The sequence below is a fragment of the Notechis scutatus genome, chromosome 2 (assembly GCF_049901735.1).
Source record: "Notechis scutatus isolate UNSWTSFEM ecotype Mainland chromosome 2, rNotScu1.2, whole genome shotgun sequence".
In the NCBI taxonomy this organism is placed as follows: Eukaryota; Metazoa; Chordata; class Lepidosauria; order Squamata; family Elapidae; genus Notechis; species Notechis scutatus.
In genome coordinates this window covers 18,476,083-18,487,317 of record NC_142010.1, presented here as the reverse complement: position 1 = coordinate 18,487,317, position 11,235 = coordinate 18,476,083, and the positions used below count along the sequence as shown (strand labels likewise).

At 44.3% G+C, this 11,235-nt stretch overlaps 1 protein-coding gene across 2 annotated transcripts in view; it reads right to left on the bottom strand.

Annotated features, from left to right (window-relative positions):
• Positions 1-11,235, bottom strand: part of LOC113423173 (butyrophilin subfamily 1 member A1-like) — a 100,270-nt gene that overhangs the window by 11,134 nt on the left and 77,901 nt on the right. Inside the window, exons 1-2 of one of the 2 annotated variants that reach the window (XM_087954356.1) lie at positions 6,449-6,996; positions 602-700 (exon numbers count right to left, since the gene is read on the bottom strand). In XM_087954356.1, the coding sequence (XP_087810482.1) occupies positions 602-700; positions 6,449-6,524 (175 nt within the window). In that variant the 5' untranslated portion in view covers positions 6,525-6,996. Of the gene's footprint in view, positions 1-601; positions 701-6,448; positions 6,997-11,235 lie in introns of those variants that run through there. The other variant, XM_087954355.1, reaches the window with a different exon arrangement.

Here is an 11,235-nt window from a genome sequence, read left to right as displayed (position 1 = left end):
CTTAAATGGTGGCCACCTGACCACAGGATCTTGCAAAATGCCATAAAGGTGGGCCAATTGCCAAGCGCCCCAAATCCAATCACATGACTTGGGGGGAGGGGCTGTCCAAACTTCAAAACTGGGTCGTAAATAGCTCCGGGAAGGTCTGTCGTAACAATGAATGATCACCAACCAAGTGGTCATAAGTCAAGGGCTACCTGTACTGAGGGCAAATTGTGCTACTGTGACAAATGTGACAATAAAAATATTACCTGAGTAGTAGAAATAATCTTAAACCATCATTGTTTATCTGCATCACTCCTGTTTAGCAGATGAGTTACACTTATGGCAATAGCAATAGCATTTAGACTTATATACCACTTCACAGTGCTTTACAGCCCTCTCTAAGCAGTTTACAGAGTCAGCCTATTGTCCCCCAACAATCTGGGTCTTCTTTTTAATGACCTCGGAAGGATGGAAGGCTGAGCCAGTCAGGATCGAACTTACGGCAGTGAGCAGAGCCAGCCTGAAATACTGCCTTCTAACCACTATGCCACCACAGCTATATGGTAGCAGGAGGGAACGATGACAGGTTGAAGGAACAAAGCAGAACATTTCTTACCTGGAAGAATAAAAACAATCAAAAGCACAGCAAGGACCACATTTCCTACAATCGAAAGGCCAAACAAAATTTTCCACAGGAGAGGGTTCCTCAGAGGATCTGTGGGATTGGAAGGGAATCGTAAAGTTCATCATCCTGTAAGGTCCCAGAAGTTTCCCCAAGCCACGGAGATGCCAAAGAGTGAGACTCAAGATGAGGCTTGCAAAAACAACAGCGTTTTTTATTCTTTGGCCGAAGCAAAAAGTCTGGGTAAATACTATGTCCAAAACATACAGAAAAATGCAGGGGCGGGATTCCATTTTTTAAAAAACTGGTTCTGTGGGCGTGGCTTAGTTGGTGGGCGTGGCTTGGTGGTCATGTGACTGGCTGGGCATGGCCAACTCAACATCACTCACATCGAGGCACGCATCTCCTCGCCTGGCCTCTCATGACTGTGGGGATGCTGCAACAGTCGTAAGTGTGAAAAATGGTCATAAGTCACTTTTTTTAGTGCCATTGTAACTTTGTGCCACTCCTAGCCTTCGTATCAATTGTGAGGTTAGCATCCATGTTTTTCCGGCATTAGTTAGAGCAGGTAGTACACACTGATCGAAAACATTTCTCTTCAGGCATAGAGGGAGGCTGTTCTTGAAAATTATGCTTAGCTTGGCAAATGCCTGCCAATCACATTTAACACTCCGTTGCATCATCTTTCATTGAGATGCATTAGCCAAAGTATGACATTTTGATATTAATATTGTATTATGTTTTACTAGTCCAGGTAAAATGTTAATATATATGGCTAGCCCATGTATGATATGCCATAAATAAATTAGGTATTGTAACATAAAAGTTCTTGAGCAGGTTGAAATCCACCTGAACCCACAGGAATTTACTTCGTGACTATGGGCCGATCATACTCCCTGTCTCAGCCCAGTCTACCTTAAAGGGATATTTCAGTTGCGGGGGGGAAACTGGCAGGGGTGCTGTGTACACTGTTGTGTGTACCTGGAAGCATGAAGTGGGTAAGGCAACAACAATAACAAGACACTACCACCATTCATCCAGAGAAGATTTTTTCTTTAAAAAAAATTGCAACCAAGCTTCCCAACTCAGCGTTAAATAGCTTACCTGTTTACATATATTTTGGAAAAGCTTTATTTGACATATGAGCCAGTGATAAGAGAGTGACAAAAATTAGATCTCAGGGGCCCAAAGAGTGACCTGTGGTTCTTGGCTTGGAGTATGGGAGGATAATTTTACAGAGCATAGAATGATTCCAGAGAGGGGGACGTTTTGCTTCGTTACCCATGGCCCGGACCTTACTGTCCTGAGTTCAGATTCTACAAAGTGGAGGTATTGTAGACAGATGCAGCTTCTCAAAGAAAATTAAGGGGATGAGGTATGAGTCCTTTCGATCTTTCCTAGGAGAGATATCTTCAAATCTAGGGCATGGCCAAATGGCTCTGTTCACCTGCACGCATCTGTCCTTCTGCTAGCCTAAAATTTGCTGTCCAGATTTCCAAGCCCCAGGAATGAGACGGGTGGAGGGGTCTGTCCTTAAAGTGTTAAGGAGAGACCAGCAATGGAAGACGATTGGTGGATTCCCCCAGCTGTATTTCTCTTTGTCACAAGGCTGACACTGGGTGTCTGAAATAAAAATAGCTGCAGCCCTTTACAATATAAAAGTAGTCCTTGACTTACGGCCACAATCGAGCCTAACATTTCTGTTGCTAAGCAAGACGTTTGTTAAGTGAGTTTGGCCCCATTTTATGACCTTTGTTGCCATAATTCTTAAATGTTAAAAACTGCAGTTGTTAAGTGAATCTGGCTTCCCCATAGACTTTGCTTGTCAGATCATCCAGGGGGAATCACGTGACCCTGGAGCTCTGCCACCGTCATAAATATGAGCCAGTTGCCAAGCATCCGAATTTTGATCACATGACCAGGGGGGTGCTGTGACAGTTGTACGTGTGAAAAATGGTCATAAGTCGCTTTTTTTTCAGTGCCACTGTAACTTTGAATGGTCACTAAGCAAACTGCTGTAAGTTGAGGACTACCTATAAAGGCAGATGGAAAAACCCTAACCCTAACCATCTGCCCTACAGGAGAAAGCAAACCCACCCTAAGAAGACACCACACAAATATTGGAACAGAGGTGAATCTGCTAGAATTTCCTACTCAGAGCTTCTCTCCAGCCAGCGCCAGCAAAGTCCATCATGGGACACAGTAACTTCATTTTCCACTCACACGGAGGAAGACAAATTACAGGTTACAGATAACAGATAATCAAATTGGAAGGGACCTTGTAGGTCATCTAGTCCAACTCCCCGCCCAAGCGGGAGACCCTACACCATTCCTGACAAATGGCAGTCCAATCTCTTCTTGAAGGTCTCTAGTGATGGCGCTCCCACAACTCCCGAGGGCAAGCTGTTCCATCGGTTGATTGTTCTCACTGTCAGAAAATTTCTCCTTATTTCCAGGTTAAATCTCTCCATGTCTCCCCTGGTCCTTCTCTTTGCTAGACTAGCCAAGCCCAGTTTCTGTAACCATTCTTCATATGTTTGCTAGACTAGCCAAGCCCAGTTTCTGTAACCATTCTTCATATGTTTTAGCCTCCAGTCCCCTAATCATCCTGGTTGCTCTTCTCTGTACTTTTTCTAGAGCCTCAACATCTTTTTTATAGTGTGGTGACCAAAACTGGATGTAGTACTCTAGGTGTAGTCTTACTAAGGTTTTATAGAGTAGTATTAGTACCTCCCTTGATCTTGATTGTATCCCTCTGTTAATGCAACTTAGAATTGCATTAGCTTTTTTGGCTGCTGCTGCATACTGCTGGCTCCTATTTAGCTTGTCCACTAAGACTCCAAGATCCCTGTTGAGGTAATTCCCTGTTAGGAGAATGAGCGCATACAGGGAGACATATTTGAGAGAAGTGTTTGAATAATACACACACAGTACACAGAAACACTGTACAGTAAATGTAGGTTTTTACTTCCAGAAAGGTTTAAGCAAAGTCCAAAATAAGCAATCCAAAATCATTCACAGGTAAATCAGTCAGTTTTTCAATCCAGGGATAATCCAAATATCAAAGTCCAGTGTCAAAAACAGTTCAGTAATAGACTTACATTAAATCCAGTAATATCAGTCAATTAGGAAAAATGGAGGAACGGCAATACTTTCCAACAGAAGGAAACAGAGATACTCACTCAGACACACTCTCTTCTGAGACTAAGATTGAAACAACCCAGGTTTCTGGCTCCATCTTATGGCCGTTTGAGAAACCACACCTAATTACAGTTTTGCATTTTCTTAAAGATACAGTTTTAAAATGTTTATCCTGGTTTATATATTTCTAACCCAAATAGCTGTTAGGTGACTCATATTCCTAACAATCCCTCTCACAGTAACTGCTATGAGTCTGCAATGAATGAGAGGTTGTACTTATTGATCCGCATCTTCGGAGGCCGGGGTAGGCAGTCCGGGCGGTCGAGGACAGCTAGCGGCAGTGGCAGCCGGGGCTTGCATCTTCTGTAACGGCAGCCGCTGCGGGAATCAGTCCAGGCAAGGCAGGCAGGCAGGCCTGGGAGGCAGGCTGGGCGGGCAAGAGTGGTTAGCAGCGGTGTAGCAGAAGGCAGGCAGCGACGGCTGGCTGGCTGGCTGGCTGCCTCAGCTGCTGCTGGTGGTGGTGGTGTGAGCGATGGCACCAGGCGGGAAAATTTTTGTAGGTAGCGCATATGTGCTATAATTAGGGGTGGGGCGGGCGAGGGAGAAGGCAGTCAGCTATTATCACACATGGGCCGGAAATTGCGGAGTGGGGCTGACAGCAGGGGAGAATGCCGTCCCGGATTGTTGCACATGCAAGGATTGTCAGGCATGTGTGAAAAATGTCATGCATGCACAGTAAAAAAAGGTTTTTGGAGTATAGGAGTGGTGGAGAGGGGCGGGCCAGTGAAGGGAGGGGTGGGCGGGGGAGAATGAGGCAAGGATTGTCGCGCATGCACAAAAAATGTTGCGCATGCACAGTAAAAAATGTTTTTTGGCCTGTAGGAGCGGCGGAGAGGGGTGGGCCAGCCAGGGGTCAGTTTTACCGGTTCTAAGAACTACCGGTGACGTTAACAACTGGTTGAATCCCACCCCTGGCATCAAGATCACATGAAGGTTAGTACCACTTTATCCTACATTAGTAAAACCATACCTGGAATATTGGGTCCAGTTTTCGGACACCAAAATATAAAAAAGATGTTGTGACTCTAGATAAGAGTGCAGAGAAGAGCAACAAAGATGATTGGAGGTTAAAACAGATGAAGGGTGGCAGGAATTGGGAATGTCTCATCTAACAAAGAGAAGGACTAGGTGACAAGATAGTCGTTTTCCAAAGCTAATACGATCCTGGGTTGTATAAACAGAGGCATAGAATCAACATCACATGAAGTATTAGAGCCGCTTTACAAAACCCTAATAAGACCACACCTGGAATACTGCAACCAATTCTGGTCATCATACTACAAAAAAGATGCTGAGACTTTGGAAAAAGTTCAGTGAGAGCAACTAAGATGATCAAAGGCCTGGAGATTAAAACATATGAAGAACGGCTGCAGGTTTTGGGTCTGGCTAGTCTAAAGAAAAGAAGAATTAGGGGTGACATGATAGCCATATTCCAGTATTTGAGGGGCTGCCACAAAGAAAAGGAGGTCAAATTGTTTGCCAAAGCACCAGAGGGCAGAACAAGAAATAATGGTTGGAAACTAATCAAAGAGCAACCTGGAATTAAGGAGAAACTTCCTAACAGTGAGGACAATTAACCAGTGGAACAGCTTGCCTCCAGAAATCATAGGCACTGCAACACTGGAGGTTTTTAAGAAGAGACTGGACAGTCACTTGTCTGAGGTGGTATAGGAGGTTCTCCTGCTTGAGCAGGGGGCTGGACTAGAAGACCTCCAAGGTCCCTTTCCAGCTCTATTCTCTTCTCTTCTATTCAATCTGAGAGGCTGTCAAAAGAAGAGGGGATCCACCTATTCTCCAATGCACCTGAGGGGAAATAATGGATGGAAGCTTATGAAAGAGAGATCCATCCCAGAATTAAGGAGAAATTTCCTGTCAGAACAATTTAATTAGCAGAACAAACGTTGTGGGAAGAGATTGAAGAGCCATTTCTCTGTCATCATATAGGATCTTCTGCTTAAGCAGGAAGTGGATTAGAAAACCTCCAAGGTCCATTCCAACTATGATAGTCTGTAATTCTGTAAACTTTAAAAATGGTTTTTTATCTTTCCAGAATTTTGTCCCATTGTACGAAATGAGATTTATTGCCATTTTTAAAAGCTCAGTTGTTTATCCTGCCAGCCAGCCAACCTCTCTATTTTAGTCTCTAGCTTCTGGATGTAATTTATACATTTATTTAACTTTATTATTTGTATAAACAACTCAAGGAGACGAACATATGTAATATTCCTTCTTCCTCCTATTTCCCCCCCAACAACAACTCTGTGTGGTGAGTTGGGCTGAGAGAAAGTGACCAGCCCAAAATCCCCTTGCTGGTTTTTATGGCTAAGGCAGAATTAGAATTCATTCTGGTTCCTAGTCTGCTGCCTTAACCATTGGACCAAACTCTCTCTCCCTCTCCCTCCCTCTCCCTCTCGTAATTGCTAGATATGCAGAAAGAGCTTAAAGCAAAAGACATGTAGATAATCAAGGAAAGTGTTCTCTGTTAAACAGAAATGACATTTAACAAGTGTAGTTTCCCCCCGCCAGGAACAATAGGGACTAGATTCACTTTCACCTTTTTCTTAATTTCCCCTTAAAAAAAAACCTTAGTGCCAATAAGCACAGTAAAATAAAGAAAAATAAGTAGCTATAAGATATTACCTTTCTTTCCATTAATGGTTGGCGAGGGATTGTGTCTAGTATTTGGATCTATATTCATATATCCATCTTCATCCATCTTTTAGAACTTTTTGATTTTTTTTTAGGGTAGTAGCAAGTTTTATAGTCTTCGCAAGAGGAAGTAATGGTTCTTTGAGGTTCTTCAAACAGCCAGTCTGATACAATTGTGTAACTGGTTTTACAAAGCCAGCCTCCAAGTTAGTAAATAATTTTTGCCCAAGTGGGATAGAAGACCAGCTTATTCCTTAGTTACAATCATCAGCAGTGAATTGGTGCTTGAAGTTGTCCATAGGATAGTTAGCTGAGGTGTTTTTAGCTGGACCCAGACATGGAGGTAGCCATTTCTACTCTTTACTTCTCAACCAGTTTCTGTAAGCTTGGTTGCAAGTGTTTACTGTCACTCTTGAGGAAGAAGTCAAGTGTCTGGATTGGGAAAGTAGTCGAAAGGAGTTGTGGGTGGCACATCTCCTATGCAACAGAATGAATCATCCCAGGATATGGTGATGAGCCTCTAATGACTCACAACTACATTGTTGAAGAAGATGTATTAAAATAAAAAGTTCTACACAGCTTTGGAGCCCCTTTGCAGGCAACCAGTCTCTCTTTCTCTCTAACGAGGCCCTAGTATTGTGTGGGTGGCTAAGCCATTGCAGTTCCTGTTGGTGACCGTTGGAACATCCGGCACCACAGCTCAGTGGCAGTGTCTAGAAATGGGTGGTGGAGGAAGTGTACCCTGGACACCTCTTCAGCGTATGCTGAGGAATTTTAAGAAGGGAAGCCCGAAGGCAGTTTCAAACTAGACATCATTTCAAAAGTCCACCAGATTGTTACTGACCCAGGTAATGGTCACACAGATCAATACCAGTATATTGACCAGTGGCAAGTGGTAGTAAAACAGAATCCTGAATGGTTTTGCAAATGCTGAGTCAAACTCATGAGGGTCTGCGTGGCCCAAATGAATAGAAATCCCAGATCTCAGATCAAGGCAAGTCAGATTAAAATCAAACCTGTCTTGAAAACTGAACCCTATGAAGAAGTTAATCCCCCCCCCACTCCCCCAATGTTGATGATGGCAATAATCAAGTTTTCAGGGCAGGAGCACAGGGAATACAAAAGGAAATGCCAAAAACGGATCAAGGGGTTAGGCCTAAGGAACCTCTTCAGCCCGCCCCCTGAACCCTTGGTCTGAATGAAGATAGGGGGCATCTAGATTTGTAGTTACTAAGTTGTTGGCTCCCCTTTTCTGCTGATGTTATAAATTTACAAGGGGTTGATGGCTCTGTAAATTGCCACCCTTTTCTAAAGCCCGAGATGTTCCCTGAATAGAAGGGACTTTGAACATCAATTCTGATACATGCCCGACTGTCCCATTCCCTTATTGGGCTGGGACATGATATGCAAAATGGGGGCAACTTTGTCATTTGAGGAAGATAAAATGGCACTAGTCATGAGGCATTCTACAAATGAGATGTGGCAAGTAATGGTGGCGCAAGAGGTTTCAGTCCTCAATACTTGGCAGGAGTTTGATGTGCACCAATTATGGGCAAAAGGTAATCCGCCAGAATATGCAGTGCACCATATACCACTAGTCATTCAAGTGAAGCCTCTGGAAGCACCTGTTTGTCTCCGGCAGAGAAGTTACCCTCGCCCCATTGCACAAGCAATTCAAGACAAAGAGGAGGGACAGTTACACAGGTTAGGGAATCTCGACAAGAATGTGGAATTCTTGTAGTTGTTGCAGCTAACTTTCTTGCTGCAGGAGGTAGAGCGAACCCTTAGGGGTGACTCTAACACGTAAGGGCGTGAAAATACCCTTTAGAGCAGTTATTGAGCCAGTGGAGTGAGGAAAACCTACTCCCCTGGATTAAAAGTTTAAGTAAGAACAGAATGATAAATTTGTGCATTGAAAAATGGCAAAATACACAATTGAGGAACCACAATACAGGTAGGATCATCTGGGGAAAACAACCAAATGTTGGTTGGGTAAATTAGAACTGTGGGAAGTGTATTCATTTTATGACTCAAAGCTCATGATGAAAAAGGGATGTTTCCTTTGAAGTGAGAAAAGGCAGTATCAAGCACTGATTAGAACTGATCTTGGAATGTTTTTGAAGTGCTGGGAACTATCACACATTTTGGAATGCCTTTGAAATGCTAGATACCGGATAAAGAAGTGTCTGTTACGAGCTAGGCACCATGAAAGATAATAATATGTAACTTGTATCCTGAAAGATAGATTGTAAATCAAGCCATTTGTATACTGGGGGGGGGGAGTAGTAGGGGGTAGTTTTGGGTATAAGAGTAGAGCCTTTAAGCTTTGCCTTTCGTTCCTCCCACCTGCCAGGGCAGGAGCCCGTTTCTGCAGAAATGCTACAATAAAGCCTTTTTCCTTGGATCAACTTTGAATCCTGGTGGTTTTTCTTAGCCACAATCTCACAATTTGGGGGCTCGTCCGGGATCCTCGACGGCGGCTGACTGGAAAACGGGGACCAGGTAAGAGAGTGGCCACAACCTCCCATTGAGAGGCACCTCTCCCCGAATTCGGTCAGACTCCCGAGGTGACTGGGAAATCCAGACGATCCTTGGAAAAAGGACTGAGAAGAAATGCCGGCTGAGAGTGTGTGAGATCGATCTGAGTTGGGGACGCCCACACATCCTTTGACTGACTGCGGAAAGTCCAGGAGTGATCAGATCAGGTAAACTTTGTTTCCTTTCATTTGTAGCCAAAAGAGAGAGGTCCTTAAACTCCCTGGGGGAATCCAGCGTCTGCTGGAGGACAGGACTGGTGAAGCAAGGCTCTGGGAGTCTGAAAGAGTAGAAGATAGGGAAGGGACAAAGCAAGGCTCTGGGAGCCTGGAAGAAGCCTGTCTGGGACAGGGAAAATTTGACAATGGCAGAAAATCAATTCCGGTAGATTCGCCTTTGGGACAGCTACTCCAGCAGTGGTTTCCCCCGAATTTAAAGGAATTCACCAGACATCTCAAAAAGAAAAACATGATTTATCTTTGTCGAGATCAATGGCCAAAATACTCTTTGATTGATCCTAAATTTCCATATCACTGGAGTCCTGAGGGGGAAACCAGTAGCTATTGGATGACCAAATTGCGGGACTATATTCTCCAACACAAAATTACTACTCAAATTGCATACATAGATGTATGGTTTCATGTGAAATTTGAAGGTCCCGTCCCTCCAATTGAGGGTCAATACATGTCACAACAAAAAGACAATGAGAGTGAGATGGATGATTGGCTGCAGAATCTGCCGCCCGCAAATCCTAATTTGAATAACACACCCGCCAATGTTCCTATGGCACCACCGCCATTGCCGGTGGCACAACCCCCTCCGCCGCCGCCCCTTTACCCACGGCTGAGAAAAGAAGTAGAAGAATTAAAGAGAAATGTTCAGGATTTTCCATTCAGAGAAAAACCTGAAGTGGATGCATTTCCTCTTAGGGAAGTCCCTAATGGGGTCAATGCTGCAGGCAACCCGGTGACAGTCTTTGTGGCTGTCCCCATAAAACCAGCCAAGTTGCGAGAATTAAAAAAAGACTCTTCCAAAACTTCATGAAAATGCTTATGATGTGGCTGAACAATTAGATCTATGGATGGGTCCGAATGATTACACTTATCAGGAGATGATGTACATTCTGGGGCATTTGTTCACTCCTGAGGAGAGGAATCTCATTCAGACCTCGGCATGGAGAGCCTGGAACACCAGACACAATGGGCAACAAGGGATGGAGGCAGGAGATCGAAAATTCCCAATAGCCGATCCAAATTGGGATCCAAACACTGCGGCTGGCAGAGCAAGTATGAGGGATATGAGAGAACTGATCATGGAGGGGATAAAATTGGCAGTCCCACAAGGGAAAAATTTAACTAAAGCCTTTGAAGTAAGTCAAGGCAAAGATGAATCCCCTGGAGATTATTGTATGAGGCTCCGAGAAAGTCTGGCCAAGTACTCAGGGGTAGATCCCAGCACGCCTGCTTTTGAATCCATGCTGAAAATGCAGTTCATGACCGGGGCTTGGCCAGATATCCAAAAGAAAATTCAGAAAATGGATAATTGGGGAGCAGTGGGAATTGTTGATCTCCTGAAAGCAGCCCAACAAGTTTTTGTGAACAGAGACGCTGTAAAAACCAGACAGAAGTCACAAATGATGGTTGCAGTTGCACAAGCTGCAGCAAAGAATGAGGTGAAGAAAGGTGGGAATTTTGGGAAAGGTCCAACTGGAGAAAGGAGAGAGAATTTTGGGGGATACAATCAGGGAAGTTTTCGGGGCGGAGGAAGAGGTTCCAGAGGAAGAAGTATGGGAATGAGGCAGCCTGGAATGGATAGGAGTTGCTTCAGCTGTGGGATACCGGGAAGGGAGTACGGATGTGGAAAATGATTGTGGAAGATGAGAGAGCAATTTCAGATGAGGTCTGGGCAGGAGGGGAGAAGCCCAGTGATCTTGGGATGAATCTCTCCCAAAGACAAATGGTTTACTGTGATAGATCTGAAGGATGCCTTCTGGGCATGCCCCCTTGAGGAGGGGAGTAGAGACCTGTTTGCATTTGAATGGGATGATCCTGAGAGTGGAAGAAAACAGCAGTTTTTTTTGGACAGGATTTGGAGGAAAAGTTAGTGTCTTTTGAGAAAGGGAAGGGAATCATGTTGATTCAATATGTGGATGATTTGTTGCTGACTGGAGAGAAAGAGGGGGAGGTTAGAGCGGCATCCGTGGCTTTGCTAAATTGGCTGAAGGAGCAAGGATTGACAGTTTC